This window comes from Oncorhynchus mykiss, chromosome 5, assembly GCF_013265735.2.
Source record: "Oncorhynchus mykiss isolate Arlee chromosome 5, USDA_OmykA_1.1, whole genome shotgun sequence".
Taxonomy (NCBI): domain Eukaryota; kingdom Metazoa; phylum Chordata; class Actinopteri; order Salmoniformes; family Salmonidae; genus Oncorhynchus; species Oncorhynchus mykiss.
In genome coordinates this window covers 445,500-460,371 of record NC_048569.1, presented here as the reverse complement: position 1 = coordinate 460,371, position 14,872 = coordinate 445,500, and the positions used below count along the sequence as shown (strand labels likewise).

General features: G+C 42.6%; 1 protein-coding gene across 3 annotated transcripts in view; it reads left to right on the top strand.

The window, feature by feature from the left end:
• Positions 1-2,875: 2,875 nt before the first annotated feature.
• The window catches only part of LOC110523071 (uncharacterized protein KIAA1958), a 38,756-nt gene continuing 26,759 nt past the window's right edge, over positions 2,876-14,872 (top strand). For all 3 annotated transcript variants that reach the window (XM_021601482.2, XM_036976558.1, XM_021601481.2), the window contains exons 1-2: positions 2,876-3,047; positions 8,688-8,915. In XM_021601482.2, coding sequence (XP_021457157.2) covers positions 8,709-8,915 — 207 coding nt within the window. In that variant the 5' untranslated portion in view covers positions 2,876-3,047; positions 8,688-8,708. The remainder of the gene's footprint in view (positions 3,048-8,687; positions 8,916-14,872) is intronic.

Here is a 14,872-nt window from a genome sequence, read left to right as displayed (position 1 = left end):
AACTATTTACTAAATAAACTAAAGTTTAAGAAAAAAAAGTAACACAATAAAATAACGAGGCTATATACAGGGGGTACCGGTACAGGGTCAATGTGGAGGCTATATACAGGGGGTACCGGTACAGAGTCAATGTGGAGGCTATATACAGGGGGTACCGGTACAGGGTCAATGTGGAGGCTATACACAGGGGGTACCGGTACAGGGTCAATGTGGAGGCTATACACAGGGGGTACCGGTACAGAGTCAATGTGGAGGCTATATACAGGGGGTACCGGTACAGAGTCAATGTGGAGGCTATATACAGGGGGTACCGGTACAGAGTCAATGTGGAGGCTATATACAGGGGGTACCGGTACAGAGTCAATGTAGAGGCTATATACAGGGGGTACCGGTACAGGGTCAAACAAAGATGCCTCCCTGGCAACCAGTGCATATTTCCAAATGATGTTTGCATATAATGACAAATTAAAACGGTTATTCTTTTGTCCATTTATTAAATTGTTTATTAAATTATATTCTAAGCTCAAAATATTATGATTTAATAATTAATAATAGTAGCCATAATTCATACATGGCACCATGCAGGGCTCATTGAAGAAGAACATCTAGGGTTCTGACAGGGTTCTATATAGAACCTCTAGGGTTCTGACAGGGTTCTATATAGAACCTCTAGGGTTCTGACAGGGTTCTATATATAACTTCTAGGGTTCTGACAGGGTTCCATATAGAACCTCTAGGGTTCTGACAGGGTTCTATATATAACTTCTAGGGTTCTGACAGGGTTCTATATAGAACCTCTAGGGTTCCGACAGGGTTCTATATAGAACCTCTAGGGTTCCGACAGGGTTCTATATAGAACCTCTAGGGTTCCGACAGGGTTCTATATAGAACCTCTAGGGTTCCATTTACAGTGTGTTTGGAAAGTATTCAGATCCCTTTACTTTTTCCACATTTTGTTACGTTACAGTCTTATTCAAAAATGGATTAAATAGTTTTCCCCCCTCAATATACACACAAAATCCCATTACAACTAAGCAAAAACATGTTAAGAAATGTTTGCAAATGTATATAAAAAAAACTGAAATATCACATTTACATTAGTATTCAGACCCTTTATTCAGTACTTTGCTGAAGCACCTTTGGCAGCGATTACAGCCTCAAGTCTTCTTGGGTGTGATGCTACAAGCTTGGCTCACCTGTATTTGGGGAGTTTCTCTCATTCTTCTCAGCAGATCCTCTCAAGCTCTGTCAGGTTGGATGGGGAGCATCGCTGAACAGATATTTTCAGGTCTCTCAAGAGGTTCAAGTCCGGGCTCTGGCTGGGCCACTCAAGGACATTCAGAGACTTGTCCTGAAGCCACTCCTGCTTCTTGGCTGTGTGCTTAGGGTCGTTGTCCTGTTGGAAGGTGAGCCTTCACCCCAGTCTGAGGTCCTGAGTGCTCTGGATCAGGTTTTCATCAAGGATCTCTGTACTTTGCTCCATTAATCTTTCCCTCGATCCTGACTAGTCTCCCAGTCCCTGCCGCTGAAAAACAGAGTCTCATAGCAAAGGATCTGAATACTTATGTAAATAAGGTATTTCAGTTATTTTTATTTTTTAATACATTTGCAAACATTTCTAAAAACCTGTTTTTACTTTGTCTTGATGGGGTATTTTGTGTAGATTGATGAGGATTTTTTTTTTAAATCAATTCATTTTAGAATAAGGCTGTAACTTAACAATGTGGAAAAAGGGAAGGGGTCTGAATACTTTCCGAATGCTCTGTATGAAGCATGCGATGGAACCCTTTTTGGTTCTATAAGGAACCTTTTTTTCCTAAGAGTTTAAGCTACTAGAGTTATCAGATAGGATTTATTAATTACAAAAACTGGTACTTTTGTTTTGGTTGGAACCGGTTCATAAATGTATTTTGCTGGTCGGAACAGTAACCACATTTACATCCACAGTAAAGTCATGCCATAATAATAAAAACAATCACAACAGCTGAAGAAATAGGAAGTGTCGGGACAATTTTATAAATGTCGAACAGATCTTTTTGTGTCAGTAAAATGTACTATGCGGTGGAAATGCCCATATGTGCAAATATATCTATACAGCAACGCTCCCTATCCAACCAGACAGAGCTTGAGAGGATCTGCAGAGAAGAATGGGAGAAACTCACCAAATACAGGTGTGCCAAGCTTGTAGCATCATACCCAAGAAGACTCAAGGCTGTAATCACTGCCAAAGATGCTTCAACAAAGTACTGAGTTTGTGATACATTTACATTTGTCAATTAGCAAACACTTTTATCCAGAGAGACTTGCAGTAGTGAGAGCATACATTTTCTCATACTAAATGTGATATGTTTTTCTTTATTTCATACATTTGCAAAAAATTCTAAAGACCTGTTTTTGCTTTGCCATTATGGGGTATTTTGTGTAGATTCATGAGGAAAACACAGTTTAATACATTTTAGAATAAGGCTGTAACGCAATAAAATGAGGATGCACTGTACACTAACCAGATTTATTTGTGGGTAAAGTTGATAACATTACCGGTGGAGGGTTCTTATCAACAGTCTAAACCAATCTACATTTTCTAGAAATAAAATTAAAAAGCAGCTAGTGTGAGTTATTTTTGAATTCCCCCTATTGATTTAATGAATGTAAACATGTTTTTACATTATTTTTTTTTAAGTTTAACTTTCCAGTTTTGTTAATATAAATATACAATGAGCCTAACATCAACCCATACGTTGTCCTCAGTTTTCTCATCCTTCCAATTGTCCTGTATTTGTATTTATTATGAATAAGATGATCATTTTCATCTCTCATAACAACACGATGACGTAGCTACATATCCGAATCGACGTATTTCCGGTAAGGCCTCGTTGTATTTCTATGTTTTGGAGAAGAAGAAGAAGAAGAAAATATCTCTCACTATCCAGCTAGTCGGAGTGGTCTATCGCTTGCTTTGACCGCTGATTGTTACTTATTATCATCCCAAACAACTCCTTCCTTTTATATTAGAAGAAATAGCTATATGAAGAGTCTCCGGTGTAAAGGTAAGTGTTTATTGACAATAACAGAGAGATAGGCGTCTCTTTGTTCTATGAGTCGGATCACGCTAACGACCGTAGCTAGCTAGTTAGCCGTAGACGAAAGCTAGCTTCACATTCGGGCTGCTGTTTGATTTGAAATAGCTGAATAGCTAGCAAGATAACTGGCTAGCTCGGGTGTGTTATGTTAGCCACGGGCCCAGCTAGATAATTAGCAAGCTAGATAGGTAGCGATATGCAGAAAGGTTGAAATGACTAGCCAGCCCAGACTTAACATTATATCAATGTGTTAGCCACTGATAACGAAATGGGCTATGAACAATATTTGATGTGTTGCTAAATATCTAGTAATTGTAACAGTAGGCCGTTCTTTGCCTTAGTTGTCTTATGCTCGGTATACACTACACGACTTCTGAAATCGTAACAACTTGGACGTGCTCACATTTCCCGATGTCCTTGGCCCCAAATCTTTCTTCCCATCCACCCTAAAACCACAGGACGAGGGTGTTCACACAATGAGTTCCTAGTTGATCCTGTCCTGCTTTTCTCGGTTGTCATAGGAAGAAAACAAATATGTGCAGATGTATTTTTTTAAAGTATTGAGGCGCAGAATATGGTCTTGATTTCATGTCGTTATATTTTTATTTATTTCTGTCATGTAATGTAGGACACTGATGTAATATTGGTTCGTTTTGCTTTGCCTGTTGCCTCGGGTGAGTGGAGGTTTTATGTAAGTACCAAGGATTCTGTGGTTTCCTTTGCAAAAGGGGTTGCTTTTGATAAAAACGTATTTTTCTTCCTTCCCAATGAAAACGAATTAGAAAATGTTAAAATATGTATTTTATGTAAAATATATGAATGTTTATGGACGATGCACCATGCTGCCTTGTTGACAAAATGACAGAGCTGCTCCATTTGAGAAGGACATGCCTCCCTCCCCGTTTTCACCAGATGTGACAGGCATCGGCCTGGGCTCAACATAATTGAATCCGCCCAATTGTTTTCGTCTCACATGCTGAATGCTCAATGGCTATTGGGAGCAGTCCTTGCCCAATCATGCTGAAGCACTGCTCATACTATAACATGCAAACCCAAAATGTAGGACATGTCAGGACATCCGACAGGGGTCTGGAGAACAGAACAGCCGTCATTGGTGCGTCCTTGACCTGCTCAAACTATGCGAGTCTCGACGTAATGATCCTAGCCCAAGTTCATAGGATTTCAGCCAGATCATTCGTATTCGTCTGAGATGGCAAAAATGTAGCGAATTCATGTCAATGTTGTGTATTGTATTCCCGGCCTTAAACCCTCTACAGACTATGATTTTGGCTGTCTTATGCTGTGATTTTGCAGACACTTCCACATCGTTGGCAATTTTTTTTAATCGTAAACGATTGTTGGACATCTTGGCTCGTTCAGTGTAACGGGGTCTAGGTCGTAGGCTCTGACCGTTCGTTCTGGCGGTGTCTTTATCGTGTCAGGTGTTCCGAGCTGATCCCAGTGACTGACCAATAGGAACACTTGAGCACACAATTTGTCAGAGTAATATAACAGTTTGATTTTTAAACATTTACATGCTGTGCAAGAAGGAACGATTTCCCTAATAATCTTGTTTACATGATGGGATTTTGATAAATGCAGAAAATATCTAAACAAAATAAACCTTCCACCATGTTATTTTGGGGAAGCTTCTTTTGATTCTGACTTGGGACATATGAAGTTTATATGTGTAAACTTTTTTTTAAAGATTCATATGTTCAGTTTTTCCTGAACTCACTTCTCTCGCGCATAACCGTAGAGAGAGGCTTGCGCTGCTGGTGCATAGATCAAATACACCGCTGATGTTGACGTAAGCCTGTACCAATTTAACCAGCTTGATATCAAGATTTTAATTCATATCACATACAGTGACGTGATAATCGTAAAAGACAGAATCTGACGTACAGTCTGCACAAAGGCCTTAAACTCAACTCTACGAATTACTATGGAGTTGAGCAGTGGTGAGTGTGAGCGGACTGTTGCTAGCAGATTGTAACGTGCTCCATTAGCCATTACAGGATAGTAGGCAGGGCAAACCCTGGTAGATCATCTACAAATAAATTGCAGTTTTTGGACACATTCAGCAGCTTTTACCAGATTAAATACAATACCATTGGAAATCAATGTTAAAAATTCAGTTGTATATTCATAAAAACTTAAATTGAAAATTATGCTGTCAACTGCTTCTTTTTTTGGGGGGGGGTCACGTCACAGACGCCAAGCCCCTTCCCATGCCACTCGCAACAGACACAAAATTATCTTCTTCCTCTTTGACAACAAGCAGTGTTAACTTGCTATTTGCATTTGAGGTTTGGTCCAACACAATCGGTCATATGGACACCGAAACACATTGAGACACTATTTGACTGGAATAGAGGAGACCTTGACCTTTCTAATAATACCCTATTTATGTCTCAACTCCTAACATGTCGAACAAAGCAGACCCTACTAAAACGAGAGGATCAATGAACATGTTGTGGAAAATCAATCAAATGTATTTATAAAGCCCTTTTTACATCAGCCGATGTCACAAAGTGCTGTACAGAAACCCAGCCTGAAACCCCCAAACAGCAAGCAAAGCAGATGTAGAAGCACGGTGGCTAGGAAAAACTCCCTAGAAAGGCAGGAACCTAGGAAGAAACCTAGAGAGGAACCAGGCTATGAGGGCAAGCCAGTCCTCTTCTGGCTGTGCCAGGTGGAGATTATAACAGAACATGGCCAAGATGTGGAGTCAGCGTGCTCTGGGCATTACTGACTCAAATTAATGAGATGTGTCTGATGTAGTACAGAGTTTTTTTTTTTTTTTTTCAACAAATTTAACTTGGTGATACCATCTCAGTTCTCCTATCCTCTAAAATATAAGTTTTCTTGTTTGCGGGTTTGTTTTGATTTTGGAGCAAAAAATTGTAAAATAAATCAATCTGCTAGGTAGGCACCTCTGACTACATCGAGTCGCTGTCAGTTCATACTTGGAAAAATGTTACCTATTTTTGTCCTGTGTAAATGTGTTCTTTTCTTTGGGTGCTGCAATCTGTCGTGTTTTAGCCCTGCCAAGGGAGCGGGCGTTAATGCAGAATGACTAGATCCCATTTAGCCCTGCCAAGGGAGCGTGTGTTAATGCAGAATGACTAGATCCCATTTAGCCCTGCCAAGGGAGCGGGTGTTAATGCAGAATGACTAGATCCCATTTAGCCCTGACAAGGGAGCGGGCGTTAATGCAGAATGACTAGATCCCATTTAGCCCTGCCAAGGGAGCGTGTGTTAATGCAGAATGACTAGATCCCATTTGGCCCCTGAATACTTAATGATAAGCTGTAGACCACACTGTCACCAAGAGTTCTCATCTATATTATTCGTAGCCGTCTATTGACCACCACAGAACGATACTGGCACTAAGACCGCTCTCAACCAACTCTACAAGGCCATAAGCAAAGAAGAAAATGCTCACCCAGAAGTGGGGCTCCTAGTGGCCGGGGACTTTAAGGCAGGCAAACTTAAATCAGTTTAACCAACATTTTACCAGTATGTCACATGTGCAACTAGGGAAAAAACAAAATCCTAGACCACCTTTACTCAACACAAAGAGATGCATACAAAGCTCTCCATCGCACTCCATTTAGGAAATCTGCCCATAATTCTATCCTCCCTGATTCCTGCTTACAAGCAAAAACTAAAGCAGGAAGTACCAGTGACTTCCGTGTTGCTCAATACGGAAGTGGTCAGATGACGCGGATGCTACACTACAGGACCCTTTTGCTAGCACAGACTGGAATATGTTCCGGGATTCATCCAATGGCATTGAGGAATGCAAGACACGGATGTGCATCGTTGACATCGTCCCCACAGTGACTGTACGTACATATCGCAACCAGAAGTCATGGATTACAGGCAACATTCTCATCGAGCTAATGGCTAGAGCTGCCGCTTTCAAGGAGCGGGAGACTAATCCGGACACTTATAAGAAATCCCGCTATGCCCTCAGACGAACCATCAAACAGGCAAAGCATCAATACAGGACTAAGATTAAATCGTACTACACCGTCTCTAAAGCTCGTCAGATGTGGCAGGGCTTAAAAACTATTACAGACTACAAAGGGAAACCCAGACTCGAGCTGCCCAGTGACGTGAGCCTACCAGACGAGCTAAATGCCTTTTATGCTCGCTTCGAGGCAAGCAACCCTGAAGCATGCATGAGAGCACCAGCTGTGCTGGATGACTGTGTAATAATGTGAACAAAACCTTTAAACAGGTCAACGTTCACAAAGCCGCTGGGCCAGACAGATGACCTATTACTGCTCGGCATCTGCCCGTAAGGCAGGGTGGTGTGAATGGCCCAGTACATCACCGGGGGCCAAGCTTCCTGCCATCCAGGCGGTGTCAGAGGAAAGCCTATAAAATTGTCAGACCACACAGCAAGTGGTACTGGAGCGCCGAGTCTCGGACCAAAATGCTCCTTAACCGTTTCTACCCCCCCCCCCCCCCCCAAACCATAAGACTGTTGAATAATTCATAAAATCGCCACCGGACAATTTACATTGACCCCCACCCCCGTTCCCCCTCCCTTTTGTACACTGCTGCTGTTTGTTTGTAACCTATGCATAGTCACTTTGCCCCCACCTACATGTACAGATTACCTCAACTAGCCTGTACCCCTACACCCTGACTCTGTACTGATGCTCCCTGTATTTAGCCTCGTTATTCTTATTGTATTACTGTTGGTAAAATTATGATTAAATGACTGAACAAATCATTTTAAATGGAACTTTAAGTAAACTTAGTTACAAATAAAATACTCTGTTTTATTATATCCGATTTACAATGAGTTCATACGATGTGATTGTGTGACATGGACAAGGAGTAATTAAAGTTAATGAACACCATTCCAACTAGGAAGAAACAAATGTGTTTTCACAGTCCCCAACCCATAAGGTCGTTAACCTAGGAATGCACTCACTGTCTTATCTAAAAACCCCAGAGCTAAGTTTCTGTGGGTTCAACCATAGGTTATCTGTTAATTAGAACTGTCAGCTCAGTGGTGATCGATAATGTTGAGGGGTCAAAAGTTACCTGGGAGTGTGTTAGTAAGTTAGAATGAACTTTTCACCTCACTTTGTCCCGGTCGAGAGGAGGGGATTCTGTTAAAGCAATGAAATGACGTCATGATCTGTATATAAACTGTTGCTTGTGGTTAAGTGGGAGAATAAATTCTGTTACCTATTATTAAAAAGACTGGTCTCCGTCTATTTTATGCAAAAAATAATCTTACAAATTCTCATAAAATAGATTAAGGGTTTTCAATAATATATATATATATATATATAATAATTAAATTACACTAACAATTACTTTTTATTATTACTTTGTATTTGTCTACTTGGTAAATATGTTCTTCTTAAACTGCACTGTTAAGGGCCTTTAAGGGCCACTGTTAAGGGCCTTTAAGGGCCACTGTTAAGGGCCTTTAAGGGCCACTGTTAAGGGCCTTTAAGTAAGCATTTCATGGTAAAGTCTACACCTATTGTATTAGGCGCGTGTGACGAAGTTTGATTAGATTTTAATTTGAACTCACACTTCTATTATGAATAAGTAATATACATTTTTCCATAGGGGAAACGGCTCCAACTCACGATGGAAGACTGCTTGCACACTTCTTCAGAGAACCTGTCTAAGCTGGTCCGCTGGGCCCACAGTCACGGCACCATCTGTGCTCTCATCCCGAACCTCAAACACCTGCTTACCGAGGGTTCCCATGGGAACCTGACCGCTATGTGGGGGTGCAGCGCGGGCCACGCCTACCACTGGCCCCTCCCCGCCACCTGTAAAACAGGCCAGAAGGTAGGTGTTTTTTTTTTACACTGTGGCCAGTTTACACCACCCCGTTCACAAAAATGGTTCGCTCCTCCAGACAGTGAGTCGCGTGTCCGTGGCTTGCTATATAAAGCAGGCAGGCAGGCATCAAGACATTCAGTTACTGTTTAATTGAATGTTAGAATGGGTAAAACAAGTGACCTACACGACTGAGCGTGGTATGATTGTCGGTGCCAGGTGTGCCAGTTCCAATGCTCTGGTTCTCAGAAACGGCTGGGCTCCTGGGCTTTTCACGCACGACAGTGTCTAGGGTTTACCGAGAATGGTGTGACAAACATAAAAATATCCGGTCAGTGGCAATCCTGTTGCCAAAAACAGCTCGTCGATGAGATGTCGAAGGAGAATGGCAAGAATCGTGCAAGCTAAAAGGTGGTCCACGAACAGGCAAATAACGGTGCAGTACAACAGTGGTGTGCAGAAACGGCTTCTCGGAATGCAACTCGTCGGTCCTTTTCACGGATTGGCTATTGCAGCAGATGACCACACCAGGTTCCAATCAGATAAAAAAAACAAGAGGAAGTGGCTCCAATTGCCAACACTGGACAATAGAGGAGTGGAAAAACATTGCCTGGTCCAACGAATCCCGGCTCCTGTTGTCAAGCTGATGGCGCTCAGTGTTTAGCATGAGGGGCGGCAGGGTAGCCTAGTGGTTAGAGCGTTAGAGCGTTGGACTAGTAACCGGAAGGTTGCAAGTTCAAATCCCCGAGCTGACAAGGTACAAATCTGTTGTTCTACCCCTGAACAAGGCAGTTAACCCACTGTTCCCAGGCCGTCATTGAAAATAAGAATTTGTTCTTAACTGACTTGCCTGGTTAAATAAATGTAAAGAAAAAATGAGCAGCAGAGCGCTCTGTAAGCAGTATGAGTCATGGCCCCATCCTGCCTGGTGTCAACACTACAGGCTGGTGGCGGTGATTTAATGGAGCGGGGAATGTTTTGCTGGCATGCCTTAAGTCCCTTGATACCTATTGAGCAACTTTCCCTGACGAAGTCTGGCTTTTCTGGAGGCAAAGGGGGTTCAACCCAGTACTGTAAGAGTTTACAATCAGTGGACAGTTTGTTTTTCTGTAAATAATGGGGCCAATGTGTGACATTGGGATAAACATTTCTAAATGGTTTGAAACTAAAATAATTTTTATTTTCATGCAGTTCCAAATGTGAACTCGGAGGAATAATAGTGAATATATGCAAATTGGCCCATAACTCTGTCGTGTCTGTCATTAAACTGAAGACTTTTAGTTTTTATCAAAGATTCTCTGTAATTAGTATTACACGATCAAACTGATTAATCATGTAGCCGTAAATAACTAGGAAGTCGGGGCACCAAGGAAAATATTCAGATTACAAGGTTATAATTTCCTAATATAACCTTTCAGATATTTTATCTGATCAATTAGTCTTCGAAATAATGAATTATTTACTTTACCTCACGTTAGTCTCATTCCAAACGTCGTAAATTGTTGGTTATCTGCACAAACCCAGTCTTCACTATGAGTCATCCATACATCAATTGTCTTAAATCATTTATTTATTACTAACTAAGTAATTCACAGAAATGCATAAACAAACAAAGTAAATATGGTTACAAGAAATGATAAGGGAATGTGGGCTAAACCGGCATCGTGGCTTGGTGGACAAAACGGGGAGTGGAGGTCAGCTGAGAAGTCACTACAGAGTTGATCATTATAACAATTGAAATGCTAATCCTTTGCACATGAACGCTCACTCATTCGGGAACAATTGCAATCAATATATATATTTACGCTCAGTGTGTCGTCTTGATCGCTGGTGAAAAGTGTGTTTCTTTTGTAGAATTGTCCGTCTCTCTCTCTCTCTGTCGTGGTTAGAGGGGATAGTTCAGTGACATTCATTCATGTTGTTGTAGAATGGATGTTTCGGCGGTTGTCGTTCTTCAATGATACCAAATTCCTAGCTGCAGACTAGTAATTAATATCAAAGACTTGTTCTTATTCTGTCGATATCGATAGTCTAAGAGTTTAACCACGTGTAATGGTTAAAATATTCAGCAATGGTCTACAACCTTTGTCCCCTCGTAATGGAGGAAAACATGGTCTACTTGAGAATTTCTCAAAGTTGGGGTTTTATTCGGAATTGCAGAAAAGGGCCTGTCCCAGGATGCCTGACCCTAACTGGGCTCAGTGGCGGTCCTCTGATTTAGTTCAACTCAAAAGAGAATTGGAGTTTCCTTCATTAAACAGTCCAAAATCACATCACACAATTTTACAAACAGTGTCATACTCACTCATTCATCTTATACAACAATTAGATGTAAACCTCATATCTGACGCTATTATATAAACAGCGTTATGGTAATGTGGTCACACCGTCTCCCATGAGCTTCACCAAGTTGTAACAAACGGACCAGTTCGTAGCTGGATTCTTCACTGATCTTTTATACTTTCTCCGGAACATGAAATTTGTTCGTACTTCAAGTTCTGTGCGGTGGAAGAAATTCCTTTGTTCTCTATGAAACTTCACTCTGTCTCTTATACTGTGTGTCCATGAGGCAGGGTCTTCTCCTCAGGAATTTACGACCTCTCTCTGACCACAGCAGCCTAGTTGAAGGAGGCAAGGGGGTGGCAGGGAGAGGGGGATGAGGCTTGCTGTACCCAAAGAGGGCAACGTCATGACAACTCCATCTATACGACAACACGGGTCTAGGACTGTACGGCAACTCAGGGCTAGAACTGTACGGCAACTCAGGGCTAGGACTGTACGGCAACTCAGGGCTAGGACTGTACGGCAACTCAGGGCTAGGACTGTACGGCAACTCAGGGCTAGGACTGTACGGCAACTCAGGGCTAGGACTGTACGGCAACTCAGGGCTAGGACTGTACGGCAACTCAGGGCTAGGACTGTACGACAACACGGGTCTAGGACTGTACGGCAACTCAGGGCTAGAACTGTACGGCAACTCAGGGCTAGAACTGTACGGCAACTCAGGGCTAGAACTGTACGGCAACTCGGGGCTAGGACTGTACGGCAACTCGGGGCTAGGACTGTACGGCAACTCGGGGCTAGGACTGTACGGCAACTCGGGGCTAGGACTGTACGGCAACTCGGGGCTAGGACTGTACGGCAACTCGGGGCTAGGACTGTACGGCAACTCGGGGCTAGGACTGTACGGCAACTCGGGGCTAGGACTGTACGGCAACTCGGGGCTAGGACTGTACGGCAACTCGGGGCTAGGACTGTACGGCAACTCGGGGCTAGGACTGTACGGCAACTCGGGGCTAGGACTGTACGGCAACTCGGGGCTAGGACTGTACGGCAACTCGGGGCTAGGACTGTATGGCAACTCGGGGCTAGGACTGTATGACAACTCAGGGCTAGGACTGTACGACAACTCAGGGCTACGGAACTGCAGGGCTAGGACTGTACGGCACCGCCAGTACCAAGTTAATGTGGAGGCTATATACAGGGTGTTACTGTAGAGAGTCAATGTGGAGGCTATATACAGGGTGCTACGGTACAGAGTCAATGTGGAGGCTATATACAGGGGGTACCGGTACAGAGTCAATGTGGAGGCTATATACAGGGGGTACCGGTACAGAGTCAATGTGGAGGCTATATACAGGGGGTACTGTACAGAGTCAATGTGGAGGTTATATACAGGGGGTACCGGTACAGAGTCAATGTGGAGGCTATATACAGTGGGTACTGTACAGAGTCAATGTGTGGGGCTACAGGTTAGTCAAGGTAATTGAGGTAATCTGTACATGTAGGTAGAGTTATTAAAGTGACTATGCATAGATAATAACAGCAGTGTAAAGGGGGGGGGGGGGCAATGCAAATAGTCTAGGTAGTCATTTGATTAGATGTTCAGGAGTCTTATGGCTTTGGGGTGGAAGCTGTTTAGGAGCCTCTTGGTCCTAGACTTGGCACTCCGGTACTGCTTGCCGTGTGGTAGCAGAGAGAAGTCTATGACTAGGGTGGCTGGAGTCTTTGACAATTTTTAGGGTGTTTATCTGACACCACCTAGTATATAGGTCCTGGATGGCAGGAAGCTTGGCCCCTGTGATGTACTGGGCCGTACCCAATACCCTCTGTAGTGCCTTGCGGTCAGAGGATGAGCAGTTGCTATACCAGATGGTGATGCAACCCGCCAGGATGCTCTCGATGGTGCAGCTGTAAAACCTTTTTTGGATCTGAGGACCCATGCCAAATCTTTTCAGTCTCCTGACGGGAAAAGGTTTTCTCGTGCCTTCTTCACGACTGTCTTTAGTGTGCTTGGACCATGTTAGTTTGTTGGTGATGTGGACACCAAGGAACTTGAAGCTCCGAACCTGCTCCACTACAGCCCCGTCGATGAGAATGGGGGCGTTCTTGGTCCTCCTTTTCCTGTAGTCCACAATCATCTCTTTTGTCTTGATCACGCTGAGGGGGAGGTTGTTGTCCTGGTACCACACGGCCAGGTCTCTGACCTCCTCCCTATAGGCTGTCTCATCATTGTCGGTGATCAGGCCTACCACTGTTGTGTCATCGGCAAACTTAACGATGGTGTTGGAGTCGTGCCTGGCCGTGCAGTCATGAGTGAACAGGGTTTTAGATGTCAATGTAAAGTGACTCTCGGTTAGAAGCATTCCATAATTTGGGATTTGTGTGTCCATGAAAACCGTTTTCACCTGTAACATAAAGACACACAAAGTGTAATGAGATCTTTATACACAAACTATCCAACAGCCTGATGCCTGGTTCGATGTCTAATTTAACCTCTAGCGACGAGCAATCCCGTATCCGGGAGCGTAATCATAGCCTCAAGCTCATTACCATAACGCAACGTTTCCTATTCATGAAAATCGCAAATGAAATGAAATAAATATATTGAAACAGCTTAGCCTTTTGTTAACAACACTGTCATCTCAGATGTTCAAAATATGCTTTTCAACCAAAGCTACACAAGCATTTGTGTAAGAGTATTGATAGCCTAGCATAGCATTAAGCCTAGCATTCAGCAGGCAACATTTTCACAAAAACAAGAAAAGCATTCAAATAAAATCATTTACCTTTGAAGAACTTGGCATGTTTTCAATGAGGAGACTCTCAGTTAGATAGCAAATGTTCATTTTTTTCCAAAAATATTATTTGTGTAGACAAAGTAGCTCCGTTTTGTTCATCATGTTTGGCTAAGAAAAATACCGGAAAATGCAGTCACTTACAACGCCAAACTTTTTTCCAAATTAGCTCCATAATATCGACAGAAACATGGCAAATGTTGTTTAGAATCAATCCTCAAGGTGTTTTTCACATATCTATTCGATAATCTATCAGTGGTGGCAGCTGGCTTCTCATCAGAAGCAAACGGAAAAATACTGCAGCTGGAGATTATGCAATAATTGCAACGGAGGACACTAAGCGACCACTTATGGTCAGTCTTCCAATGATATGCCTACAAATACGTCACAATGCTGTAGACACCTTGGGGAAAACGTAAGCTGACTCCTAGCTCCTTCACAGCCATATAAGGAGTCATTGCCATGAGGCGGTTTCAAAAAATGCGGCACTTCCTGATTGGATTTTTATCTGGGTTTCGCCTGTAACATCAGTTCTGTGGCACTCACAGACAATATCTTTGCAGTTTTGGAAACGTCAGTGTTTTCTTTCCAAAGCTGTCAATTATATGCATAGTCGAGCATCTTTTCGTGACAAAATATCTTGTTTAAAACGGGAATGTTTTTCATCCAAAAATTAAGAGCGCCCCCTATATCGAAGAAGTTAACGTCAGTTTACACTGCCAAAATATAATGAGATCTTTATACACAAACTATCCAACAGCCTGATACCTGGTTCGATGTCTAATTTAACGTCAGTTTACACTGCCAAAATGTAATGAGATCTCTATACACAAACTATCCAACAGCCTGATACCTGGTTCGATGTCTAATTTAACGTCAGTTTACACT